At 51.6% G+C, this 22,431-nt stretch overlaps 1 protein-coding gene across 2 annotated transcripts in view; it reads right to left on the bottom strand.

The window, feature by feature from the left end:
* Nucleotides 1-18,086, bottom strand: part of LOC100076621 (transmembrane protein 132B) — a 503,774-nt gene extending 485,688 nt beyond the window's left edge. The window contains exon 1 of one of the 2 annotated variants that reach the window (XM_029054864.1): nucleotides 18,002-18,086. In XM_029054864.1, coding sequence (XP_028910697.1) covers nucleotides 18,002-18,068 — 67 coding nt within the window. In that variant the 5' untranslated portion in view covers nucleotides 18,069-18,086. The remainder of the gene's footprint in view (nucleotides 1-18,001) is intronic. The other variant, XM_029054855.2, reaches the window with a different exon arrangement.
* Between the last annotated feature and the right edge of the window lie 4,345 nt (nucleotides 18,087-22,431).

Here is a 22,431-nt window from a genome sequence, read left to right on the forward strand (position 1 = left end):
GGGGGAGAGTCATTGTCTGTTGGATAAGAGGAGGGAGGGTGTTCCGGGCCAGAGGCAGGATGTGAGCGAGATAGAGATAAAGGTAGATAGAGGTATCTTTGTTCTGATTCTACTTGCCCGAGAGGCCCAGACCACATGATTAACTGCTGTGGGTTTGTCCTCTAGGAGTCAGAAAGAACAGCCAGTGAGCAGAGAATCCCGGCAACGATGGGGAGCAAGAGGAGAGTGGGCCGAGTGCATTCTGCCTTGAGCTGCTGTTCTCATCCCCCGAGCTCCTCAGGTTCCATGAACGAGTGTCCGATTACGTACACGCTTATAAATTATATGTTATAAATTATGTATTTATAGTAATGTCTGTCTCCCCCTCTAGACTGTAATAATAATAATGTTGGTATTTGTTCAGCGCTTACTATGTGCAGAGCACTGTTCTAAGCGCTGGGGGAGATACAGGGTAATCCGGTTGTCCCACGTGAGGCTCACAGTCAACCCCCATTTTACAGATGAGGGAACTGAGGCACAGAGAAGTTAAGTGACTTGCCCACAGTCACACAGCTGACAAGGGGCAGACCTCCAGTCAATGACTCAGTGGTATCTATAAAGCACTTATGTGCAGAACACTGTTCTAAGATGTGGGGACAGTATAATACAACAGAATTAGCAGACACATTCCCTGCCCATACTGAGCTTAAAGTCTACATGAGGGAGACTGACATTAATATGAATAATAATTTATTTACTATTCCCTGCCTTGTGGGCAGGGAATGTGTCTACCAACTCTACCGCTTTGTACTCTCCAAATCAATACAGTGTTCTACGCACAGTAAATGCTCAGTAAATACCTCTGATGATAATGATTACCCCCATACACACATCTGGATAACATCTGGGATAAGTAGGGGAAGCAAGCACAGTTTTCTGCAGCTTCGGGGGAATTAAATAATGGGACCCATTTCCACTGCCCTATTTTTTTTATCGGTATTTATCGGGGGGTTTTAATGATGCTGTTAACCATTTTCTCTTTTCCAGGTACTGTACTAAGCACTGGAGTAAATACAAGTTTATCAGGTTTGGACACAATCCCTGTCCCACCTGGGGCTCACAGACTAAGTAGGACGGAGTAGGATTTAATCCCCATTTTACAGTTGAGGCAACTGAGGCACAGAGAAGTTAAGCAACTTGCCCAAGATCACACAGCAAGCAACTGGCAGACCCAGGATTAGAAACCAGGGAAATATTAATAGGCCCAGCACTGGTGCTGGAGATGGAGGAGTCCTCTAGTTGTGCCTCCTTAATGTCCTGCCCGTTCCTTTATTTTTGTTTATAAAACTTTTAAATGGTATTTATTAAGCACTTTCTATGTGCCCGGGACTATACTAAGCACTGAGGTAGATACCAGATTCAATAGTATTTATTTATTTGTTTTTGTTCTGTTCTGTTTTCCTTTGCTGTGTCGCCCATTTAGACTGTGAGCCCGTCACTGGGCAGGGATTGTAACTGTTGCCGAATTGTACATTACAACCGCTTAGTACAGTGCTCTGCACATAGTAAGCGCTCAATAAACACCAGATAATCACACTGGACACAGTCCCTGTCCCACATGGGGCTCACAGTGTTAATCCCCATTTTACAGTTGAAGTAACTAAGGTACAGAGAATTAAGTGATCTGCCCAAGGTCACCCAGCAGACAACAAGTGGAGCCTTGGACTCCCAGGCCGGTGCTCTTCGCACAAGTCCATGCTGCTTCCTGGCTCTAGCTTCACTGGCTTCTGCAGGCTCCAGCCCAAGGACAGAATTCTGGAAACCTTGGGTAGGCCAGGGGTGAGGAGTAGAGAGGCAGAATCGGAGGAGAACCAAAAGAGGAGAATGAGGTAGAGAACGGAAAGAAGAAAGAGCGAGTGGGGGAAGCGGAGGAAGGAAGGAAGAGGATATTTGCCCACTGATGCTATCGTGGCGGCTTCCAAGCCCAGAACCCCCCGGGATCCAGACTGCAGGATGCCCTCTCCTTCCTCTTCCTCCCACTCTTTCCATTTCCTCTCCTCCCCGACCCTTCACTGTATAGACCGGGAGATGCATGCCAACATGGGACTGCATCTCTCTTCGTCTGGCTCCGATTCACGTTCATCACAGCAGACCTCATCTTTAAAAGGCCCACGATGCCGGTTAGCTTTGTTCGGGACATAAATGTGTCCCAAGGAACCCCAAACAGGTGGCGGGATGCACCCTCAAATTTCAGGACTGTCACTCCCAAATCAGTGCGCGTGGTTCCATTAGGCTGGAGATTCTGGTCATGACTTTGCTGCCTGCTTCCTCCTTGCCAAGCTGCAGGTGAGAAGATGAGGTCAAAGCAAGGTCAAGGAGGCAGAGGCAAGAGATAAATAGAAAGGTTTCGGGTCTGTGCACTAGGCATTCTCTGTCTTAAAACCATAACTGCAGAGACACTAATCTCATCACCTTTTAACACCTACCTATCAGCAAGGGAAATTTGCTTCTTGTTTTTTCTTCAGGAAAAATATCATCTAGGCTAAAGATCCAATTCTACCAAGAACTTAAAAGGCCTATTCACTTTTAGTAGATTAGGTAAATTGTGTTTCAGTGATTTACAAGTGAAAGAGCACTTGCAAAATTTCAGTCCAATTTTTGGCTTGCCATCAGACATCAATGATGAGACTAGGCAAAGAAGCAGCGGGGCTTAATGGAGAGAGCACAGGCTTGGGAGTCAGAGGTTCGTAGGTTCCCATCCCAGCTCCGCCACTTGTCAGTTGTGTGACTGTGGACAGATCACTTAACTTCTCTGTGCCTCAGCTACCTTATCTGTAAAATGGGGATTAAGTGGGTGAGCCCCATGTGGGACAACCTGATTACCTTGTATCTTCCCCAGTGCTTAGAACATTCATTCAATAGTATTTATTGAGCGCTTACTATGTGCAGAGCACTGTACTAAGTGCTTGGAATGTACAAGAACAGTGCTTGGCACATAGTAAGCACTTAACAAATACCACTATTAATTAATTAGACAGGGATTCAGAGAGGGAGGGTGGCCTTAGCCGGGAGGAGGGGAGGTGGAAAGGAACAGTAAAAGGGAGCAGGAAGAGGCAATGGAGCCGGGGGAGTGATTTAGTTTATCACCCAGAAGACATTCAGAGACCTGGGCGGCAGGTGGACAGCTGCCAAACTCAAAAGCCTACCGGAGAGAGCGTGGGCATGGAAGGCAGAAAAACTTGGGTTCTAATCCTGGCTCCGTCGCTTGTCTGCTGTGTGACCTTGGGCAAGTCACTTTGCTTCTCTGTGCCTCAGTTACATCATCTGTAAAATGGGGATTAAGATTGCGAGCCCCCTATGAGACAGGAACTGTGCTCAACCTGATCATCTTCTATCTACCCCAGGACTTAGAACAATGCCTGGCATATAGTAAGCACTTAATAAATGCCATTTAAAAAAAAAAAAGAGTCCTGATCGTTCCCTGCTCCACCCAGTGGCCTGTGAGAAATTCACTCAGCTGCTCCTAAAAAGAGCTCTAACCCTGCCACGGGAAGGATATATTCTCCTGCCAGAAAGCTAGCCCAGGGCGTCCGTTCCCAAGCCCAAGATCTAGCCCACCAAAGACCATCCGAAATCCAATAGCAAGAGATCAGACATTGTCCGCTCCCACCGACCTCTCCCCATTCCACTGAAAGAAAATGAAGTGAAATTCTGGGGCCCTGATTCCCCATTCTCTCTTTGCCTCCGGTGGTGAGAGACAGATGGAGTTTAATCAACAATCCTAAAATGATTTTCAGTGACAGGCAAATTGATCAAGTGGTGAGGCGGGGATACTTCTCAACTTGCATAAACGGATTTGGTCCAAACAACAAGATTTGTGCTGCCTCCCCAATACTTTCTCTCCCGAAAGATACACCTCTCCACCTTTCAATGGGTACATTGTGAAGACAGACCCCTAAAGGAGGGGCTGGGGGGAGAAAATGTAATGAAATCTAGAGCCCATCAGAATGCATAAGCCTGAATGTCATTAGAAACAAACGCCTCGATGAAAGAAACGCCTGGGCAAAGACACATTCTTTGGATTTTTCTTTCAGATGGATTTTTTTTTCCATTTCAAAACCGGAAAAAAATAGCACCTACAAAACTCCTGCTTTTGTTCAACAAAACTTTCGCTCCCACTCGCAACATAAGCTTTGCCTCAAGAGGCACAGTGCAAGAGGCCATCCTTTAGTTACGATCCTTCTTGGCCCAGGAAGTGAGAGTGTTTGACATTTGGGGTCCGGGACTGTATATTTTAATAACAATGTCCCATTACACCGAGAGAACAATTACCGACCGCTACAGCTGGCCCGGTTTAAAAATAACTAAGAGCAGTACCTCTTCCTAATACGTCCCTTATTTATAACTGCAAAACAGGTTGTAACGTCGCAGTTTTCCCCTGGTGGGGAACACTAATACTCTTTCATGTTTATGTGGTGCTTCTCTCTTATGTAGCACTTTCTAAAAGTGGCTGAGCTTTAGGGTCAGCTTACCCCAGAGGAGCCATGTATAACAACAGAACTAATAACGATATAATAACAACACCATCCTAGACCTTGGTAGCCCTTTTCCTCTTAAGGACTCGAAGTGCAAAATATCAGTGATTTCCTTTTGACCTCCCAACATCCCCAATACAGGGGATGTCACATGTTCTTATTCCCATTCTCCATATAGGAAAACTGAGGCACCGAACAGGGGTGGGGGGGGAAATGACTAGTCCAAGGTTAGAAGCAGCTTGGCGTAGTGGCTAGAGCACGGTCCTGGGAGTCAGAAGGTCGTGGGTTCTAATCCCGATTCCAGCACTTGTCTGTTGTGTGAGCTTGGGCAAGTCACTTCATTTATCTGGGCCTCCGTTACCTCGTCTGTAAAATAGGGATTGAGACTGCGAGCCCCATTTGGGACAGGGACTGTGTTCAACCCATTCATTCATTCATTCGATCATATTTATTGAGCACTTACTGTGTGCAGAGCACTTGGGAGACTATAACAAGAATAAACAGTCACATTCCCTGCCCACAACGAGCTTACCGTTAGAGGGGGCGAGACACGTCAATACAAATAAATTATAGATATGCACATAAGTGTTGTGGGGCTGGGACGGGGGGAAGAACCGAGGGAGTAAGTCAGGGTGATGCAGAAAGGAGTGGGAGGAAAGGGGGGTGGGCTAGTCTGGAAAGCCCTCTTGGAGGAGATGTGCCTTCAATAAGCCTTTGAAGGTGGGGAGAGTAACTGACTGTCAGATTTGAGGAGGGAGGACATTCCATGCCAGAGGCAGGATGTGTGGTCTAGGGAGTCGGTGGTGAGAAGTTGAGACAGAGGCACAGTAATAAGTGCTCAATAAATACTATTGAATGAAAGATTAGCAGTAGAGGAGTGAAGTGTGCAGGCTAGTTATAAAAGGAGAGTAGCGAGGTGAGGTAGGATGGGCAACGTAGTGGAATGCTTTAAAGATGGTGGTGAGGAGTTTTGTTCAAAGAGGAGGTGGATGGGCAACTACTGGAGTTTTTTGAGGAGCAGTTTCTGTAGAAAACGTTTCTGTAGAAAAATGATCTGGGCATCCGAGTGAAGTATGGCCTGGAGTGGGGAGAGACAGGACGCCGGGAGGTCAGCGAGGAGGCTGATGAAGTAATCCAGGCAGGATAGGATGAGTGATTATATTCGCATGGTGGCAGTTTGGATGGAGAGGAAAGGGCAGATTTTAGCAATACTGTGAAGGTGGGAGCGACAGGATTTAGTGTTGGATTGAATGTGTGGGTTGAACGAGAGAGGGGATTCAAGAACAATGCCAAGACTATGGGCTTGTGAGACAGGAAGGATGGTGGTGCCTTCTACAGTCATGGAAAAGTCAGGGAGAGGTCAGGGTTTGGGTGGGAAGATAAGGAGCTCTGTTTTGGACACGTTAAGTTTGAGATGACAGGAGGACATCCAACTAAAGATGGAGGAGGAGACGCGAAACTGGAGCGAAGGAAAGAAATCAGGGCTGGAGATGTAGATGTGAGTATCATCCACATAGAGGTGGTAATTGAAGCCATGGGAGCGAATGAATTCTCCAAGGCAGTGGCACAGAGTAAGGGCTTAACCAATGCCACAATTATTATTATTGTTATTATTATTGGGTAGCTAATGACAGAATCAGGATGAGAAATCAAGCTTCTGGCCCAACCATCTTTCTTTTAGGAAAATGTCTGGTTCAACTCCCAGGTAGGGCTTCAAAATCCTCCCCCATCACCACCCCTGCCCATCATTCCTTGTAAACATTTCCTCCATTGTGTGCTTCTGGCCAAAAAGAGAGACTTTTTACTATTCACCTGGTCACACAGCCCTCCTTCGTACTGCAGATGGCACAACTGCTGGTGAAGTTCACCTGTGAGTGTGTGTGTGGAGTTGGAAGGGCCACTGTGGGACCTACAGTTCCCAATACACTGTGCCCACATTGTGCTGTCATCTTTATTGTCAGCAGCAGCTGGTGCAGTTTTCCTAGCGAATAAGAGACAAGGAGAAAAATGAGAGAAATACCTTCTCCCTTTCCTAATTAGACTGTGAGCCCTGTGTGGGACTGATCTGCATTAACACTATCTACCCCAGGGTTTAATACAGTACTTGGCACATAATAAGTGCTTAACAAATACCACTATATTATTGTTTTTACAAATAAGTTTTTGCTCAAAAAGAGTCCTGACTTCCTTGACAGTAACTCACCAGGTTGGTCTGTCCTCAGCAAGTTACTCCCAGTTTTCAGGTGAGATGCGGAATTGCCTGAGGCTCTGTTTTTACGGTGTCCTTATTGTCACGTTTAATAGGTGATTCTCCCTCTTGCTGCCCTACATCTTTGGTGCTAATTTGGGGAAAGAAAATCCATTCCTGGTCCCCTTTAAGAGGTCATCCAGCCCTGGGCGGGGACCCCAACCAAGCGGGAGAATTCAAGAGGGCAGAATCCATTCAGCTTGGATCTTACAACACCCTACCTCTCCCCGTAACTTTTCTATCTCAGAAATAGAATCCAGAAAAGACATCTCGCCATCCCCATTTCCCTCATTCAAATGGTCTCCTCATCCTCAAGAAATTTCATCCTCCTGCCCCTCCCAGTGGGCTAGGTTATGGGCACAGAGAGGGAAACTAAGGCTCAGAAACGGGGAGTCATTTGTCCAAGTCCCCGCAGCAAGTCAGTGGTAGAGCCCAAGCGGTAAGTTACGACTCCCAGCTCTAAATCTATCCGAACCTTGTGCCTCTTGTCTGGAGTCTGTGTGCAAACATACATCTGAGTGTGGGGGGAAAAAAAAATCATATTAGAAGCAGGTGGAGAACTTCCAACTAAGTTAATTAAAATTGATTGAGAGAGCCGAGAAGGGAAAGGCACCGGGCAGAGCGGAGAGAGGCCCTAGTCTCTGCTCTCCAGGAGCAAACATCTTAAATCACACGGAGGCAAACCAAGGACGCCGAGTTTATGCAAATATCTGCCATGCAACCCAGCCCTGTCAGTGACGGAAAACTCTCCTTCTCCAAACCAGAGGAACTGTCCAGCGTCTGACAACTGTCTGATCCACTTCCACGGCGACTGTACAAACCCTCCCTCAGGATTCCCACAGAAAGAGTTTGCTTCCAACCATAGGTCCCTGGGAAGCAAAGGCAAGACCCCCCTCTTCTCAGCTCCCTGAAGCCACCTAGAAGCCGGCTTAAAGGAAACAGATTCAGGGCGCCTCAATCAGTCTGTCTCAATCGGACGGTGAACTCCGGCAGATCGACGCATACTGATCTGGGTCATGAAAACCCAGCAGAGAGCGGCTCCTGTCAGGGAAGCCTAGATGAATGCAAAAGGCCAGGGGGCATTTATTTTCTTGAGGAGTTTCTCTCTCATATCATTAATTACCACAGAATCCTTGACCTTGGGAGGTCAACTGTTCCACCTCACTGCTTCCAGGCGGGTCTATTCCTAAACTGGCTCAGATGGGTGGTAATCTGACTTGATTCTAGAGACTTCCAGAGGAGGATCTCAAATCACCCCTGTTTCTAGCAACCCTAGCTACCAGGGAAAGGCCTCCTTAGCTCTTGCCTAAATCCTTCATGCTGAAGCCTATGATCTTTTCCTCCCATTGGCTTCAGGAGAGACAGAGGAGCCTTGGGCACAGTCCTTGACAATCATTACTTCACCCTTCCTCTTCCCCTCACCACCTGCCATGCCACAACCTTCACCTTTCCAACCCAACTGTCCATTCCCTGCTTGCCACTCCCCAAATAGAAGGATGACCCCTTCACGAAAGGCAGAAGGAGCAGGGAAGAAGTAAGCTCCGACACTCTGCTTAAACCACGTGGCCCAGAGGAAAGAGCAACAGCCTCGGAGTCAGAGGACCTGGGTTCTAATCCCAGCTCTTACCCGCACACAGTGAGTGCTCGATAAATATCATCGATCGATCGATTCCGGAGAGGAGACCCACCCCAAGAACCGACCTTCCCTGGCCCTGCTGAGCTTGTGAGAACTGACATGCTCATGGCACCAGATGGTATGGCTGCAGCAGGAAAATGCAAAAGAGAGCTTATAAATAAAGTGACTGTATACAACCACAGATAGAAATGGAAAAACAATGACAGAAACAAACTCAAAAAGTTGCGAGACCAGAATAGGCGCATGACACTGAGGCGCTAAAAATAAAACAGAAACCAAGTACCCAACAGAAAGCCAGACGGTGTCACGATTCAGGTTGCCCGATTTCAGGTTGAAGAACATGGGACCCTGACTGCGGCCCGACTTCTCCCATCCTCCGGGCCTGCAGACAGGTGGGTGGTCGGGTCAATTCTAGACTCTGAGCCCATTGTTGGGTAGGGACTGCCTCTATCTGCTGCCAAATTGTACTTTTCAAGAGCTTAGTACAGTGCTCTGCACCCAGTAAGCACTCAATAAATACAACTGAATGAATGAATTAATTAAATATTGTGTGGTCGGGTGGTCCCTCCCAATAGGACTTTTCAGGAAACCTGAACAAGGCAATGAATGGAGGGGCCTTCCTGGGCACATGGGATGGCAGGCAGTCCTCTTCATCATGCAACGCTCCTCTTCTGCAGATATTATTACCTAATTTCATGGTCATATTTATTTGGGGTACTTCATTAGTTTGGTGAGTGGGAGAAGATTTTAAACACGGATGAAAAGAAATTCAGGTTCTACCCCTAGCTAGAACCTGCCGCTTCCCTGCTGGGTGACCTTGGGCAGGTCACTTAATCCCTCTGTGCCTCAGTTCCCTCAAATGTAAAATGGAGATAAATAGATCGTGAACCTGTGGGAAACAGCACAACAGATAATCAGCCCAATCTGATTTGTCTCCTACTTACCCCAGTGCTTAACCGGTCAGTAGCACTTAATCGGTATCATAATGATTACTGTATTGAATCACAATTTCTTACTCTAAAATTCAGTGGGAGTAGAATTAAATTTAAAGTTATAGAGCTAGTAAATGGATAAATTCAGTCTAACTGACCAGGAGAACAGCATTTTGAATAACACCCTGATTCCAGGGGCCGAATCTTCCTCACTAATAAAATCCACCAAATCAAAGTGGATTCTATTGATTTTTATGTACCTATTTTGGAGCTGAAGCCTAAAAAATCATCACTGATCAGTTAAAGAGTCAGATGTCAATGAATGTACCTCTGAATGGTAGGGCTCTACCAGGCAATTTGGAGAAGAGAAGACTCAAAAACTAAATTTCACTGAAAAACAAGGATTTTTCTGTTCTTCCAAGTATACAAGAAGGATGGCAATGGCCATGTAGCGCAAAGTGACAGGAGGGTGAAGCAGGACTAATAAACAAATAACTCTCCGCCTCTCCCACAAATCTCAATCACCAGAGCTGGTTGAAGGCGATGTCACCAGTCAAAGCTTAAGAATAACAGATGCCGAGGCCAAAGCCTGCAAAAACACCAGTATGCGTCTTCTTGAATGCTATTTTATGCAGCTGCATGTTGGCAAGTGGCGTGGCCTAGTGGAAAGAGCACGAGCTTGGGAATTAGAGCACCTGGCTTCTCATCCCAGCTCTGACACTTACCTGCTGTGTGATCCCGAACAAGTCACTTAACTTCTCTGTGCCTCGGTTCCTCCATCTGCAAAATGGGAATTCAATACCTGTTCTTGCTACTTGTACCTTGAGCCCCATGTGGGACCTGATTATCCTATATCTACCTAGCACTTAGTAGAGTGCTTTCTGAAATACACTAAGTGCTTAATGAATACTTTTATTATTAATATTATTATTATTAGAGACCCAGTGTGGCCTAGTGGATAGAGCGAGGGCCTGGGAGTCAGAAGGAACTGTGCTCAAATTCATTCAATCGTATTTATGGAGTGCCTACTTTGGGCAGAGCACTGTACTAAGCACTTAGCCCTGTTCTAATCCTGGCTCCGCCACCTGTTTGGGCAAGTCACTTCACTCCTCCGCGCCTCAGTTACTTCATCTGTAAAATGGGGATTAAGACTGTGAGATCTATGTGGGACAGGGACTGTGCTCAACCTGACTTGCTTGTATCCACCCCAATGCAGGACAGTGCCTGGCACATAGTAAGCATTTAACAAATATCAAAATTATCATTTAAAGTTTGTGCCCTTATCAGCAAGGAGCAGTAACACCACCACCAACTCAGTGCAGCTCTCTGGGCAACAGAGACTGCAGTTCAGACAGGGAATCCGGGCTGGCGAATCCACCTCGTCCACTGAGGACAGGCAGGGGGTCAGTTCAACTCTTAGGCATCATTCCAAAATGAAAGATATCACAGTCAATCTTGGTAGTGAGTGCCACTTGCTAACGATCCTTCACCGTGGGACATTATTTCCAATATCTGACTCAAATCCCTTGTGCTGCAACTTCAAGTCCACTGCCTCTTGGTCTGCCCTGGAGAATCCAATCCTTGTAAGCTTGCTGCGGGCAAGAAATGTGTTTATCATTATATTGTACTCTCCCAAGCACTTAGGTCTGCGCTTCGTGTGCAGTAAGCACTCAATAAATATGATTGAATGAATGAAAAGTTGTTATAATAAAATTATTATTATTAATGACATTTATCAAATACTTAGTCTGTGACAAAACTTGTGTTTAGCTTTTGACTGGACACTAGTTAATCAGACCGGATGCAGTTCCCATCTCACACGGGGCTCACAATCTAGGAGGAAGGGAGAGCAGGGATCTTGTTCCCATTTTGTAGCTGAGGAATCCGAAGCCCAAAGGGGATGAGTGATTTACCTAAAAAATCACAGAGCTTGCCAATGGCAGGCCTGGGATTGGGACCCACCTTCCCCAGATTATGATCCCCGTGATCCTTCCCCAAAGCCACGCTGCCTCCCCATCATATAATAATGATGCATCTTATACTTAATGATGGTTAATAAGCAACCCAACCCACCTAGGTTGGACAATGGTCACTGTAACAGGAAACCTGATCTAGAAAATTGGAGTGGGGGGTGGAGGGAATCAGTCAATCAACTGTATTGGTTGAATTCTTCATGAATGCTGGACACTACTAAGCTCTTGCGAGAGTATAGTATAATGGGGAAGATAGACACGTTCCCTGCCCACAACGAGCTTACAGTCTACATGGGAGACAGACATTACTATAAATAAATAAGTTATGGATGTGTACTCAAGTTCTGTGGGGCCGAGGAAGGTGTGAGTAGAGGGAAGGGGAGAAATGAGGATAAGGGAGAGATCATCCATCAGGACTGAGGATGAATTTCCTGGCAATGGAAAGGGACAGCCAGGAAAATAATCCTCCATCCCGACCATCTACAGCTTAGCCATTCACAGCGCCTCAGAGGCAGTACAGCGGCAGCCAAGTGAGGAAGGCGGCCAAAAAGCCAGCCAAGGTGGCAGCTGAGGAGACAGCAACACACCCAGGGCCAACGCCAAAAAGATACATTCCAGAGCTCGGCATCTGGGACCCAGAGCTGCCAACACACACCCCCGGCTTGAAGACACATCTACCGTCAGCGCCACGAGAGACGCGCCGTGACAGGAGGATGATGTCTCAGTCGGAGCCTCGCCGGGGGACTTGCAGGCACTCTGTGTGTGAAAAATGCAACCCGGCTCATTTCCAAAGAAAATATAAACCAGCGTGTTGTCTAAGCACTTCTGCGGCACTAATGGCCTCTTGTGGAGGGCTCGGAACCTTTCTGCACGCCCTAGCTTCCCCCTAGCAGGAGGTGGAAAGGGGTGGAGAAATCTCCCTGCCTCGATGGCAGTGGTGATTGAGACGATGGGCCTTCCATGATTTCACCAACCGAGGAAAGGCACCCGTGGTGAACTGTCACCACAAGCTGGTCACCTTTCCACAGGGATTTGGGAGCGAAGTGGGAGCTGACCTGTGCCAACTAAAATTTGGGACAAAAGTCCACCTGCAACTACTGGCTGGCACAGGTTCCCAAGGCAGGTCGGAGCCACCAGAGACCAGGCTGAAAACAGGAACAAATAATCAGAAGCACTGAAGAGGAAGCAAAGTTTCCAGATGTAGAAGAGGAGAAGCAGATTTACTCTGTGGGCTGAGAAGACTGGAACTAAATCAAGTCTCTTGACCACTTCGCGGTGCCTATGCAGTTCAAGGTACCCTTCGCTTTCCAGAGTACCAACATCAAACCCAGTCTGTCTACACAGCCTGGCATCTTCCACAACGTACACCCTTTCCCTGCTCCGGATAGGCAGGGCTCTTTGGGGAAAAGGCTTAGGCAAGCATCTTGCCCTCTTTCAGAGAGCATCAGCTTCAGATGCCCTTTGAGGGAAGTGGAATGACACTTTCCATGACTGCAAAAAAGTAATTTACACCAGCCAAAGAGATAATAGAGTCCAGTGGGGAAAGGTTAGAGGCCAAACCACATTTATGGGTCTAGTCCGAGTGGCCTAAGGACCCTCCTCACAACCGCACCCCAGCACACGTGCTACTTACAGCCTGTGAAACCTGTGGAGGGACCAAGAATATTCCTTCAGCCCCCGCAGCCTAAAACAAAAATTCTTGTCGTCTATACATCCAGTCGAGCAACTGAGAGCTCATGGCTGCCATCTACTTGATTTGGTTATCTTGAACAGGGAGGGCTGGGAGGGGTGTCAGTCAATCAATGGTATTTTTTGAGTGATTACTGGATGCAAAGCACCATACTAAGGGCTTGGAAGAGTACAGTAGGGTTGGTGGACTTGATGCCTGCCCTCGAGGAGGTTACCGTCTAGAGGCGGAGGCATTTTAAAATACATTACATATACGGGAATTGGCAGAATACAAGGATAAGAACCTAGGTGGGGTGGGGTGAGCATTCAAGTGTTTAAGGGGGAGTACACACCTAAAAGCATAGGCATCCCAGAAGGGAGGGCAAAATGTCGGGGAGGAGGGGCCGGGAAGAGTGGTTAGCAAGGGAAGTTATCCTACTGTGATATTAGTAGGGCTTTGAAGACAAGGAAGACTGATTGTCTGTTGGATATAAAAGGGTGGGGGGGGGGTATGGCTTAAAGTGGCTTGCCATCATCTCCTACATTTTGGATGTCAAATGCCCCTGGCTAGTGCAGAAGAGTCACACTTTCCAGGTGACCACGTTCGGCGGAAGGACAGGTAAACAGCTTAGTCCGGTAGCCTTGGCTATACTGACATCAAACTGCTTGCCTCCAGTTCAATCACTTGCATATCGCTGGGGCAGGAGATTCCAGAGCTGCATCTCCCCCCGGGCCCAACTCGACTGGCATCTTCTGGATATTGCCCATATCCATGTCAGCTCTAAAACCTCCACTCCCTCCCGGTCCCCCAACTGCTCCAATACGCACTGAACATACATATGTATCTGCAATCTAAGAGAAAGAGAAGCAGACCAGGCGGTACTAAGAGCAGATTCTACACTTCAAAACCAACCCTCACTTCTGAGCCTCCGCATATGACACATAGCTACCCTTGTTACACGGGCTCCACCTACTCCGGATTTCATAGAGATTAGAGCATAATGTGTCAAACAGGAGACCCCCGTCCATTTTCGGCAGCATCAACTCCAACCGCACTGCTAATTTGAAAAGCCTACAGTGTGAACCAAGCGGCTTAGAGAATGGCGCCGAGTTGCACAGAAGTCGACTAAGCCGGGAGATTTGTGCTAACTGTTTTAAAGTACGTTTCCATATGTTTCAGCACTCAGGATGCTGAAAGAAGTACACCCACCAGGAGCTCTTACCATGGCAGCTACCCACGCAGGAAAGGGGGGAAAAATCCGAAGAGAAGACAATCACTGCAATGTGATGGGAAAGAATCACTCCACGGCTGCCGTGCCTCTCTTCAGATATTTAGCTCGACGGCATTTAAATCAAATGGCTGCTTGCAACTAATGCAAGGAAGCTTCCAAAATGACCAGAAAGTCAAAGCAACTAAAAAAAAAAAGTCTGGGCTGTAACCTCTCCACAGTTGGAGCGGAAATGTCTTGCAGGAAATTAAATCTCGGTTCTTCTTTATTTTCCCCTCTCTATCGATTGTGTGTGTTTGAGCTTCGCTAAATATAGCGTTACAGAACTGTTTGCTTATGTCCCCGATGAGAATTGATGAAACACTTGCAGGTATTGTTTAAGTACTGGGGGCTCAGTAAACAGCATCATGAGGAGAAAGTTCCCCCACCCAAAGTCTCACTCAGAGTTAACTGCCAAGACCAATGAAGGCACAAGACCTGCAAGCTCATTCAAAACTGGTGCTTCCCCACCAGAACTTTGGCCTTCAGCTGGATTTACAATCTCTGTTCCCAGGACACCAATGTCCTAGAGGGTTCGGAGAAGCCTCTTTCCTAGCAGGGAATGGGGAAAAGAGAGGAGGAGGGAAAGAAAAAAAAAGAGGGAAAAAAATAGCTGCATGCTTATACAACGCGTTAAAGAGATTATTTTCCTCTGAAAGTTCACGTTGTCAGATACTAGACAAAAGAGCACAAACGAGGCTCTGACCCTGATAGAGAAATATAAAAGTAGAGACAAATTATTATTTTCAAGTTACGATGATTGGGCACTTTTAAGAATAAACCCTTAGCTACAGCTGAGAGGAAAACAGTCCCCGAGCCTCAGCATAAACCTCCCCAGGAAAACTGCAGAAAAATACCAAAAGCCAAACAGAATCTCTCCACCGCTTGTTAGCAATGGCACTGGAGAATTGAATACTTAAAGCCTCGGTCCATCTCCGAGAACACATTTGAGGAGCCGATTTTGTTCGGAAAAAAAACCCCAACAAGTATGAGCATCAGATAGCGGAAAACAGGGTTTCTACAAGTTCAGGCTTAGGGAGAAAAAGGAGTTCACCTATGGGAAATATTTATGTTCGCCCATTAAACGCACGTGGGCATTCCTGTTGTCCAATTACATCCTACCAAGTCCAGTGAAAAACTAAAAAGGGACTTCTTTTTTGTTTTTTCCCCCTCGCTGTCCCTTTTCGAGGAAAACAATGAGAAATTGCTTAAAAAATTGCCAAAGTGCTCCCTCTCTGCAGCTAGTTCTAAAGGAGCTTGTGTAGGCAGGGAGGGTTGGGAAGGTCCTGTCCTCAGACAAATCTTGTGACTCCCCAAGATGAGGAGCTCCCGAACTGCTGTGCCTGTCTGCCTTTTGCTTTCTTTAGTACAAACAGAGGGGACAGGAAGTCAGAGGAACTGAAAGGGAGGATGGTATTTGGGAATGAGTCGTTCACAGAACATAAACGCCAGCTCCCAGAATTGGGCACATTCGAGAGTGAAAAATCAATCCCTGAATATGAGACACAAAAAAACCGTAATCTGTTTAACCTTCTGTCTCCTCCCAATATTGGCAGCTCCCTAGGTTTCTCCTGGCCCCCAGAGAGGCGAGCCGGCTATTCTCTTAAATGAGTGGACTTTGAATCTTTTTTTTTTTAACACCACTGAGCCCCAAAATCCGTCTCAGATTTACAGGAGAGGGGCCCCCGGGGTCAGAAGTTGTCTTTCCAAAGCTGAGGGATCCGTTGGTTATTTGGGGATGGGAAAGGGAGGGGAGACCTACCTCGCCTACGGACCAGGGAGGCAATTCCGAGCGAGTTCCCTAACCCTTTCTCAACGACTCGTTTGTGGTCCAGCTCCCTCCCCCTTGTGAACTACCAGGCTGAGATGCTCACAGGTGGGGAGAAGTTAAAGGTGAATGCGGACATCAGAGGGCAAGGGGAGTCCGTTGTACCACGGACGGTCGGATTTCCCGCAGCGGACTTCATCCTGTCCAAAGCAGGGAATGTAAACCGGGGTGACGAGAAACACCAAAAAATAAGGAGCGTTGCTGCCAAGCTCCGCGCTCTGAATCCCCACCTCTCCTCCTGTTGCCTCCACTACCCACTTTCTCTGCACAAAAGCAGCCCTTTCCCCGTCTCGGTCCCCAGGAAATCTGACGGCGTGAAAGGCTTTCGCAGGGAAAGGACGGACTGAATTCTTCTTCCATACGCACTGTTCCTTTTAGGGGGCAAATAGCTATTGCATAAGGCATGGAGCTGAAGAACAGGACATACCCACGATGGGAGGGAGCAAGGGGAACAGACTGACCTTAGTCAGCCAGCGGTCAGGAGCAAGGCTGCTGTTGCTGCTGTTGCTGGCCAGACCCCCAGCCCTCCAGGCTGTCCCCAGTCTTTCTCTCCCAGCACCAACTAGAGAGAGCCCCCCAGCCCCCCAGGCTGTCGCCAGCCCCTCTCTCCCAGCATCAACTGGAGAGACCCCCCCCCCCCCGAGCCCTCCAGGCTGTGCCCAGCCCCATTCTCCCAGAATCAACTGGAGAGACCTCCAGCCCTCCAGGCTGTCTCCAGCCCCTCTCTCCCAACATCAACTGGAGAGATCCCCAGCCCTCCAGGCTGTCCCGAGCCCCTCTCTCCCAGCATCAACTGGCGAGACCCCCAGCCCTTCAGGCTGTCCCCAGCCCCACTCTCCCAGAATCAATTGGAGAGACCCCCAGCTCTTCTGTCCCAGAATCAATTGGAGAGGCCCCCAGCCCTCTGGGCTGTCCCCAGCCCCTCTCTCCCAGCATCAACTGGAGAGACCCTCAGCCCCCACAGGCTGTCCCCAGCCCCTCTCTCCCAGCATCAACTGGAGAGCCCCCCACCCCCCCCGGCTGTTCCCAGCCCCTCTCTCCCAGCATCAAGTGGAGAGACCCCCCAGCCCTCCAGGATGCCCCCAGCCCTTCTCTCCCAGCAACAACTGGAGGGATCCCGAGCCCCACAGGCTGCCCCCGGCCCCTCTCTCTCAGCATCAGCTGGAGAGAGCCCCCCTCCCAGCCCCCCAGGCTGTCCCCAGACCCTTTCTCTCGGCATCAGCTAGAAAGACCCCCCAGCCTCCAGGCTGTCCCCAGCCCTTCTCTACCAGCATCGGCCGGAGAGACCCCCCAGCCCACCGGGATGTCCCAAGCCCCCTCTCTCTCAGCATCAGCTGGAGAGACCCCCCCAACCCCCCCCCCCGGGATGTCCCCAGCCCTTCTCTTCCAGCCTCAGTTGCCGAGTAGTGACCAAGCGGCATGGGGGGCTGCCCTTTCCTACTTGGGTGAAAGAGGGGCACTCCGGGAAAACCCAGAGAGAGCTGAAAAGCGGGGAAAGACCGGAACGTGTCCCGAAAGTGGGGTTGGATGTGGGAGGTCACTTGATCGGCGCTTTTCCAAGGGCGATCCTGGGGACAGGAGAGTGGGGTGGCAAGGGGGGGGGGGAGAAGGGGTCCTCCCCGGGGGGCTGAGGCCGGGGCAGATTCGAGCCTGACCAGATTCGAGCCTGACCCCGGGAGGAAGAGGTGGCCAACCCTCCCGGACCCTAACTTGGTGTGCTTGTGCCCCCGTGGGTCCGCCCGCGCCCTCCCCACGTCCCCGCCGCTCCGGGGGAAAGGTTGGTGGGGCCAGATGGGGATGCGGAGGGGGGCGACGGGGCAGGGAGGGGGATCCCTGACGGACGGGACCCCCGGCTCTCCTGACACCCGCCCCCCGCCCTCCCGCTCGAACCGGGCAGCCAGGGCAAAGTTGGCAGGGGGAGCGGGGGGTCTTACCTTGGCAGGGGAGCGCGGCGAGGGCCAGCAGGAGCCGGAGAGCCCCCGGGGCCGGGGGCGGCATCATCCCGGGCGCGGGGAGCCCCGGGCGGGGGGCCGGCGGGCACCCGGGAAGGCTCAGCCCGGGCGAGGCCCCCGGAGGAGCGGAGCGCAGCCCGCAGCGCAGCCCGCAGCGCGGCGGGGGCCCGGCCGGGAGCGCCCTGCCAAGCCGGCGCAGGAGCCGCTCATGGCATGGGGCGGCCACAGCCCGCTGGCCCGGCTGCCAGCCTCAGGGGGCCGGGGGGGAGGGCCCGGGGGGCGGCCTGGGGGGGGGGGGGGGTCCGGGGGGGCGAGAGAGCGGGGCTCGGCCCCTGCCCAAGGCGGGGTGCGGGGCGAAGAGGGGGCTCGCCCACCGCCCGGCCCGCTGGCCCCTTGGCCCCCCGGCCCCCCGGCCCGCTACCAACGTGCGCCGGGCATGGCTCCTCCCCAGACGCAGCAGCGGCGGAGGCGGCAGGGCCAGCGGCAGGGGCAGCGGCAGGGGCAGGGGCAGCGGCGGGAGCTCGTCCTCTCCTGCCTCCTCCTGCCTCCTCCTCCTCCTCCTCCCCGGCTCCGGCTCCCGGTGGCGGTGGTCGGGGGGCCCGGCGCGCCGAACGCCGACAGCCCCGCTCCGCCCCGACACTTCGGACTTGTTGGGCGGGGGAGGGGCGGGACCGGACGGGACGGGAGAGGGGAGGGGACGGGGACGGGGACGGGGACGGGGAGGGAGGAAGGGAGGAGAAGGGTGGGGAGGAGGGAGGGATGGGGAGGGATGAAGGGGGCGGGATGGGGAGGGGGGGGGCGCTGGTCCCCGGAGGGGGCGTCCCCGATGGGCAGCCGGGCCGGGCCGCGGAGGAGAAGGGCGCGGGGGGGACGGCGGTGGAGGAGCCTACAGCCTCCCGAACCCTGGGCCAGACACCGGGGTCCGGCCTCCCCTGCCCTCCTTCCTCCCTCCTGCCTCCTCCCCCCTCCTCCCGTCGCCTCCTCCTTCCTCCTCTTCTTCCCTCCTCCTCCCTCCAGCCTCCTCCTTCCTCCTCTTCTTCCCTCCTCCTCCCTCCAGCCTCCTCTTCCTCCCTCCTGCCTGGTCCCTTCTCCTCCTCCTTCCTTCCTCCTCCCTCCTCTTCCTCCCTCCTGCCTCCTCCTGCTGCCTGCTTTCTCCCTCCTGCCTCCTCCTCCCTTCTGCCTCCTCCCTCCTCTTCCTCCCTGCTGCCTCCTTATTCCTCCTGCCTCCTGCCTCCTCCCTCCTCCTCTTCCTCCCTCCTGTCTCTTCCTGCTGCCTCCTGCTTTCTCCCTCCTTCCTCCTCCTCCTGCCTCCTGCCTCCTCCTCCCTTCTGCCTCCTACCTCCTCTTCCTCCCTGCTGCCTCCTCCTCCCTCCTGCTTTCTGCCTCCTGCCTCCTCCTCCTGCCTCCTGCCTCCTCCTCCCTTCTGCCTCCTACCTCCTCTTCCTCCCTGCTGCCTCCTCCTCCCTCCTCTTCCTCCCTCCTGCCTCCTCCTCCTGCTGCCTCCTGCCTCCTCCTGCTGCCTCCTGCCTTCTCCCTCCTGCCTCCGCCTCCTGCCTCCTGCCTCCTCCTCCCTCCTGCCTCCTACCTCCTCTTCCTCCCTCCTAGACTCCTCCTCCCTCCTCCTGGTCGTCGTCCAGCCCAGCCGCTCCCCGGCTGGGGGACAAGGGTCAGCCGTGCGGCCCCCGACCCGGGGGAGGAAGGGGAAGCCAGCCGGAGCCTCGGCAGACAGCCCCGTGCCCTCCGGTGCCCTCGGTGCCCCCGGTGCCCCCGGTGCCCAGCGCCAGGAGGAAGGCCAAGGGGGAAGAGCGCACCAGCCGACCGATCCCAGGCCTTCCCCTCCCCGCCGCCTCACGGGGAAGGGCTCAGCTCCCCGGGCTGGGCCAGGGCAGGGGCGCCGAGGTCCGGGCTCAGCGGCCTCATTCAATAGTATTTATTGAGCGCTTACTATGGGCAGAGCACTGGACTAAGCGCTTGGGATGAACAAGTCGGCAACAGATAGAGACAGTCCCTGCCGTTTGACGGGTTTACAGCCTCCAGGCCAGAGGCCTCGGGAAGGCCCGGGAGAAGCTGCCCGGACCAGCGGCTACAGCCCGGGCCTGGGGGTCAGAAGGTCATGGCTTCTAATCCCGGATCCGACACTCGTCCGCCGGGTGACCGCGGGCGAGTCGCTTCACTGCTCTGGACCTCGGTTACCTGGTCCGCAGAATGGGGATCGAGACTGTGACTCCCACGTGGGACGGGGACTGTGGCCAATCCGATTTGATGAATCCATCCCGGTGCTCAGTACAGTGCCCGACACATGGTAAACACTGAACAGACACCATAATATTAATAATTATCACTATTAATGTTATCATAAAGGGAGGAGCGACGACCGGACGGAGCCGGGATGCCATCTCCGGCCGAGGTTGTGGCCGTGATCCTGACGATCGATCGATCGGTCGTATTTATTGAGCGTTTACCGTCGGGGTCACCATTTCCGACCCCCCCACGAGCGAGCCACCCCGACGGGGAGGGCACGGGCCGGGGGAGCGGGTGCCGTTAGGCTTTCCGGCTTCTCTGCCACAGTCGGGCGAGGGCTTTCCCTGCTGCCGTGCAATTCTCCCGACGTACAGGTCCATGAGAAACTCGACCCCCAGGGACTCCAGTCTATATCGAATCGTACTTTCCAAGCGCTTAGTACGGCGCTCTGCACCCAGTAAGCGCTCGATAAATACGATTGACTATGAACCCACGCCAAGGTCACCTGAGGGGGGCAAGGGCTGACACAGATGTGTTTTTTTAAGGGATGATCATTAGTGGTGAGTGCTTTTACTTTGAGGCACCTAATTGCGATCACAAAAGGAGCAGAACTATATGTAAGCGTTTTTTCTGAGTGCGTGTTTGTTCTCGTGCATATAACTGGCCTACAAAGCAAGCAGCGTGGCTCAGTGGAAAGAGCGCGGGCTTTGGAGTCAGGGTTCATGAGTTCGAATCCCAGCTCTGCCACTTGTCGGCTGTGTGACTGTGGGCAAGTCACTTAACTTCTCTGTGCCTCAGTTCCCTCATCTGTAAAATGGGGATTAAGACTGTGAGCCCCACGTGGGACAACCTGATTCCCCTATGTCTACCCCAGCGCTTAGAACAGTGCTCGGCACATAGTAAGCGCTTAACAAATACCAACATTATTATTATTATTATTATTACTTGTCAGCTGTGTGACTTTGGGCAAGTCACTTAACTTCACGGTGCCTCAGTCACCTCATCTGTCAAATGGGGATTGAGACTGTGAGCCTCATGTGGGACATCCTGATTACCTTGTATCCACACCAGGGCTTAGAACAGGGCTCGGCGCATAGTGAGCGCTTAACAAATACCAACATTATGAGAGAATGTATCAGTCACTATGGCTGTTCCTGGTCCCAAACCCTGAGGAATCATAGGCTGTCCAACTTGCTAGATTCATTTAGGAACGGGTCGGCCTGGGCATCGAGGGAGGGGATCGTTTTTGGCCTCCCGTGGACACCCGCCTCACGGGGCTCCTGTCTCCCCTGGAGGGCACTGGACACATCCCGGCCTCTTCCCACTAGTCACGGATACCCCACACGGCCACCCAACCATCGTCTAAAGAGATCTTCCCACCTCTGGCTCGCTGGTTCTTCCTTCAGTGGCACCCATCTTCCTAGTCTGAGCTCACTCATTAAAGGCAGGCAGCTTCCAAATCCTTTCTTTCCAACAGCCAAAGCAAGTGAGGAGCTGTGACAGGTAGCTGCTCTCTCAGCCCATCTTAATTATGAAAAATACAGGGATTTTCCAGCCTCTGGCTCACAGTTAATGAGTATTCTTTTCATCGCTGCTCCTCCCGATGCAAAAGACCCTTTTGCCACCACGAAAAGCTTCTGCGTTATTGCCGATGCTGACGTGACTAGAAGCATTTTATTATCACAGATGGGCTTGAAGAGATGGAGGAGATGGGAAATGTAAACCCAGGAGGAGTTATCAGGCTCGCAGACCGTTCGAGTCTTGCCTCTGCTGGGTGACCTTGAGCAAGTCACTTCCCTTCTCTGAGGACCTGTTCCATCCCCCTCTCCCTCCCCCCCGGTAATCTAGAGAGGACAACGTCTGAGCTCCCCCAGCCGCCGGGGAGACTGACAAAAGCAATGAAACAAAGTACTATGGGTGACATACCCGGCAGAATAGTGTTGTGTGATCATTATTCCCCATTCCCTGATTACCCGCTGCCGTTACCACCCTTAGCCAGGTTCTAACTTTGCCAGCAACTAGACGCCAACGGAGGGATTAGGAGAAGGCAAAGATAGAAGTCTACTAGAGGGAGGACCGAAGGGCCCTTTTGGCAGCCAGACGGAAGAGCTCCGTCGACATCAACGAGGGATGGGTCCGCCAGCCAGCTTCACTTCTGGCTCGACCGAGAA

Source organism: Ornithorhynchus anatinus, chromosome 2, assembly GCF_004115215.2.
Source record: "Ornithorhynchus anatinus isolate Pmale09 chromosome 2, mOrnAna1.pri.v4, whole genome shotgun sequence".
NCBI classification, from domain to species: domain Eukaryota; kingdom Metazoa; phylum Chordata; class Mammalia; order Monotremata; family Ornithorhynchidae; genus Ornithorhynchus; species Ornithorhynchus anatinus.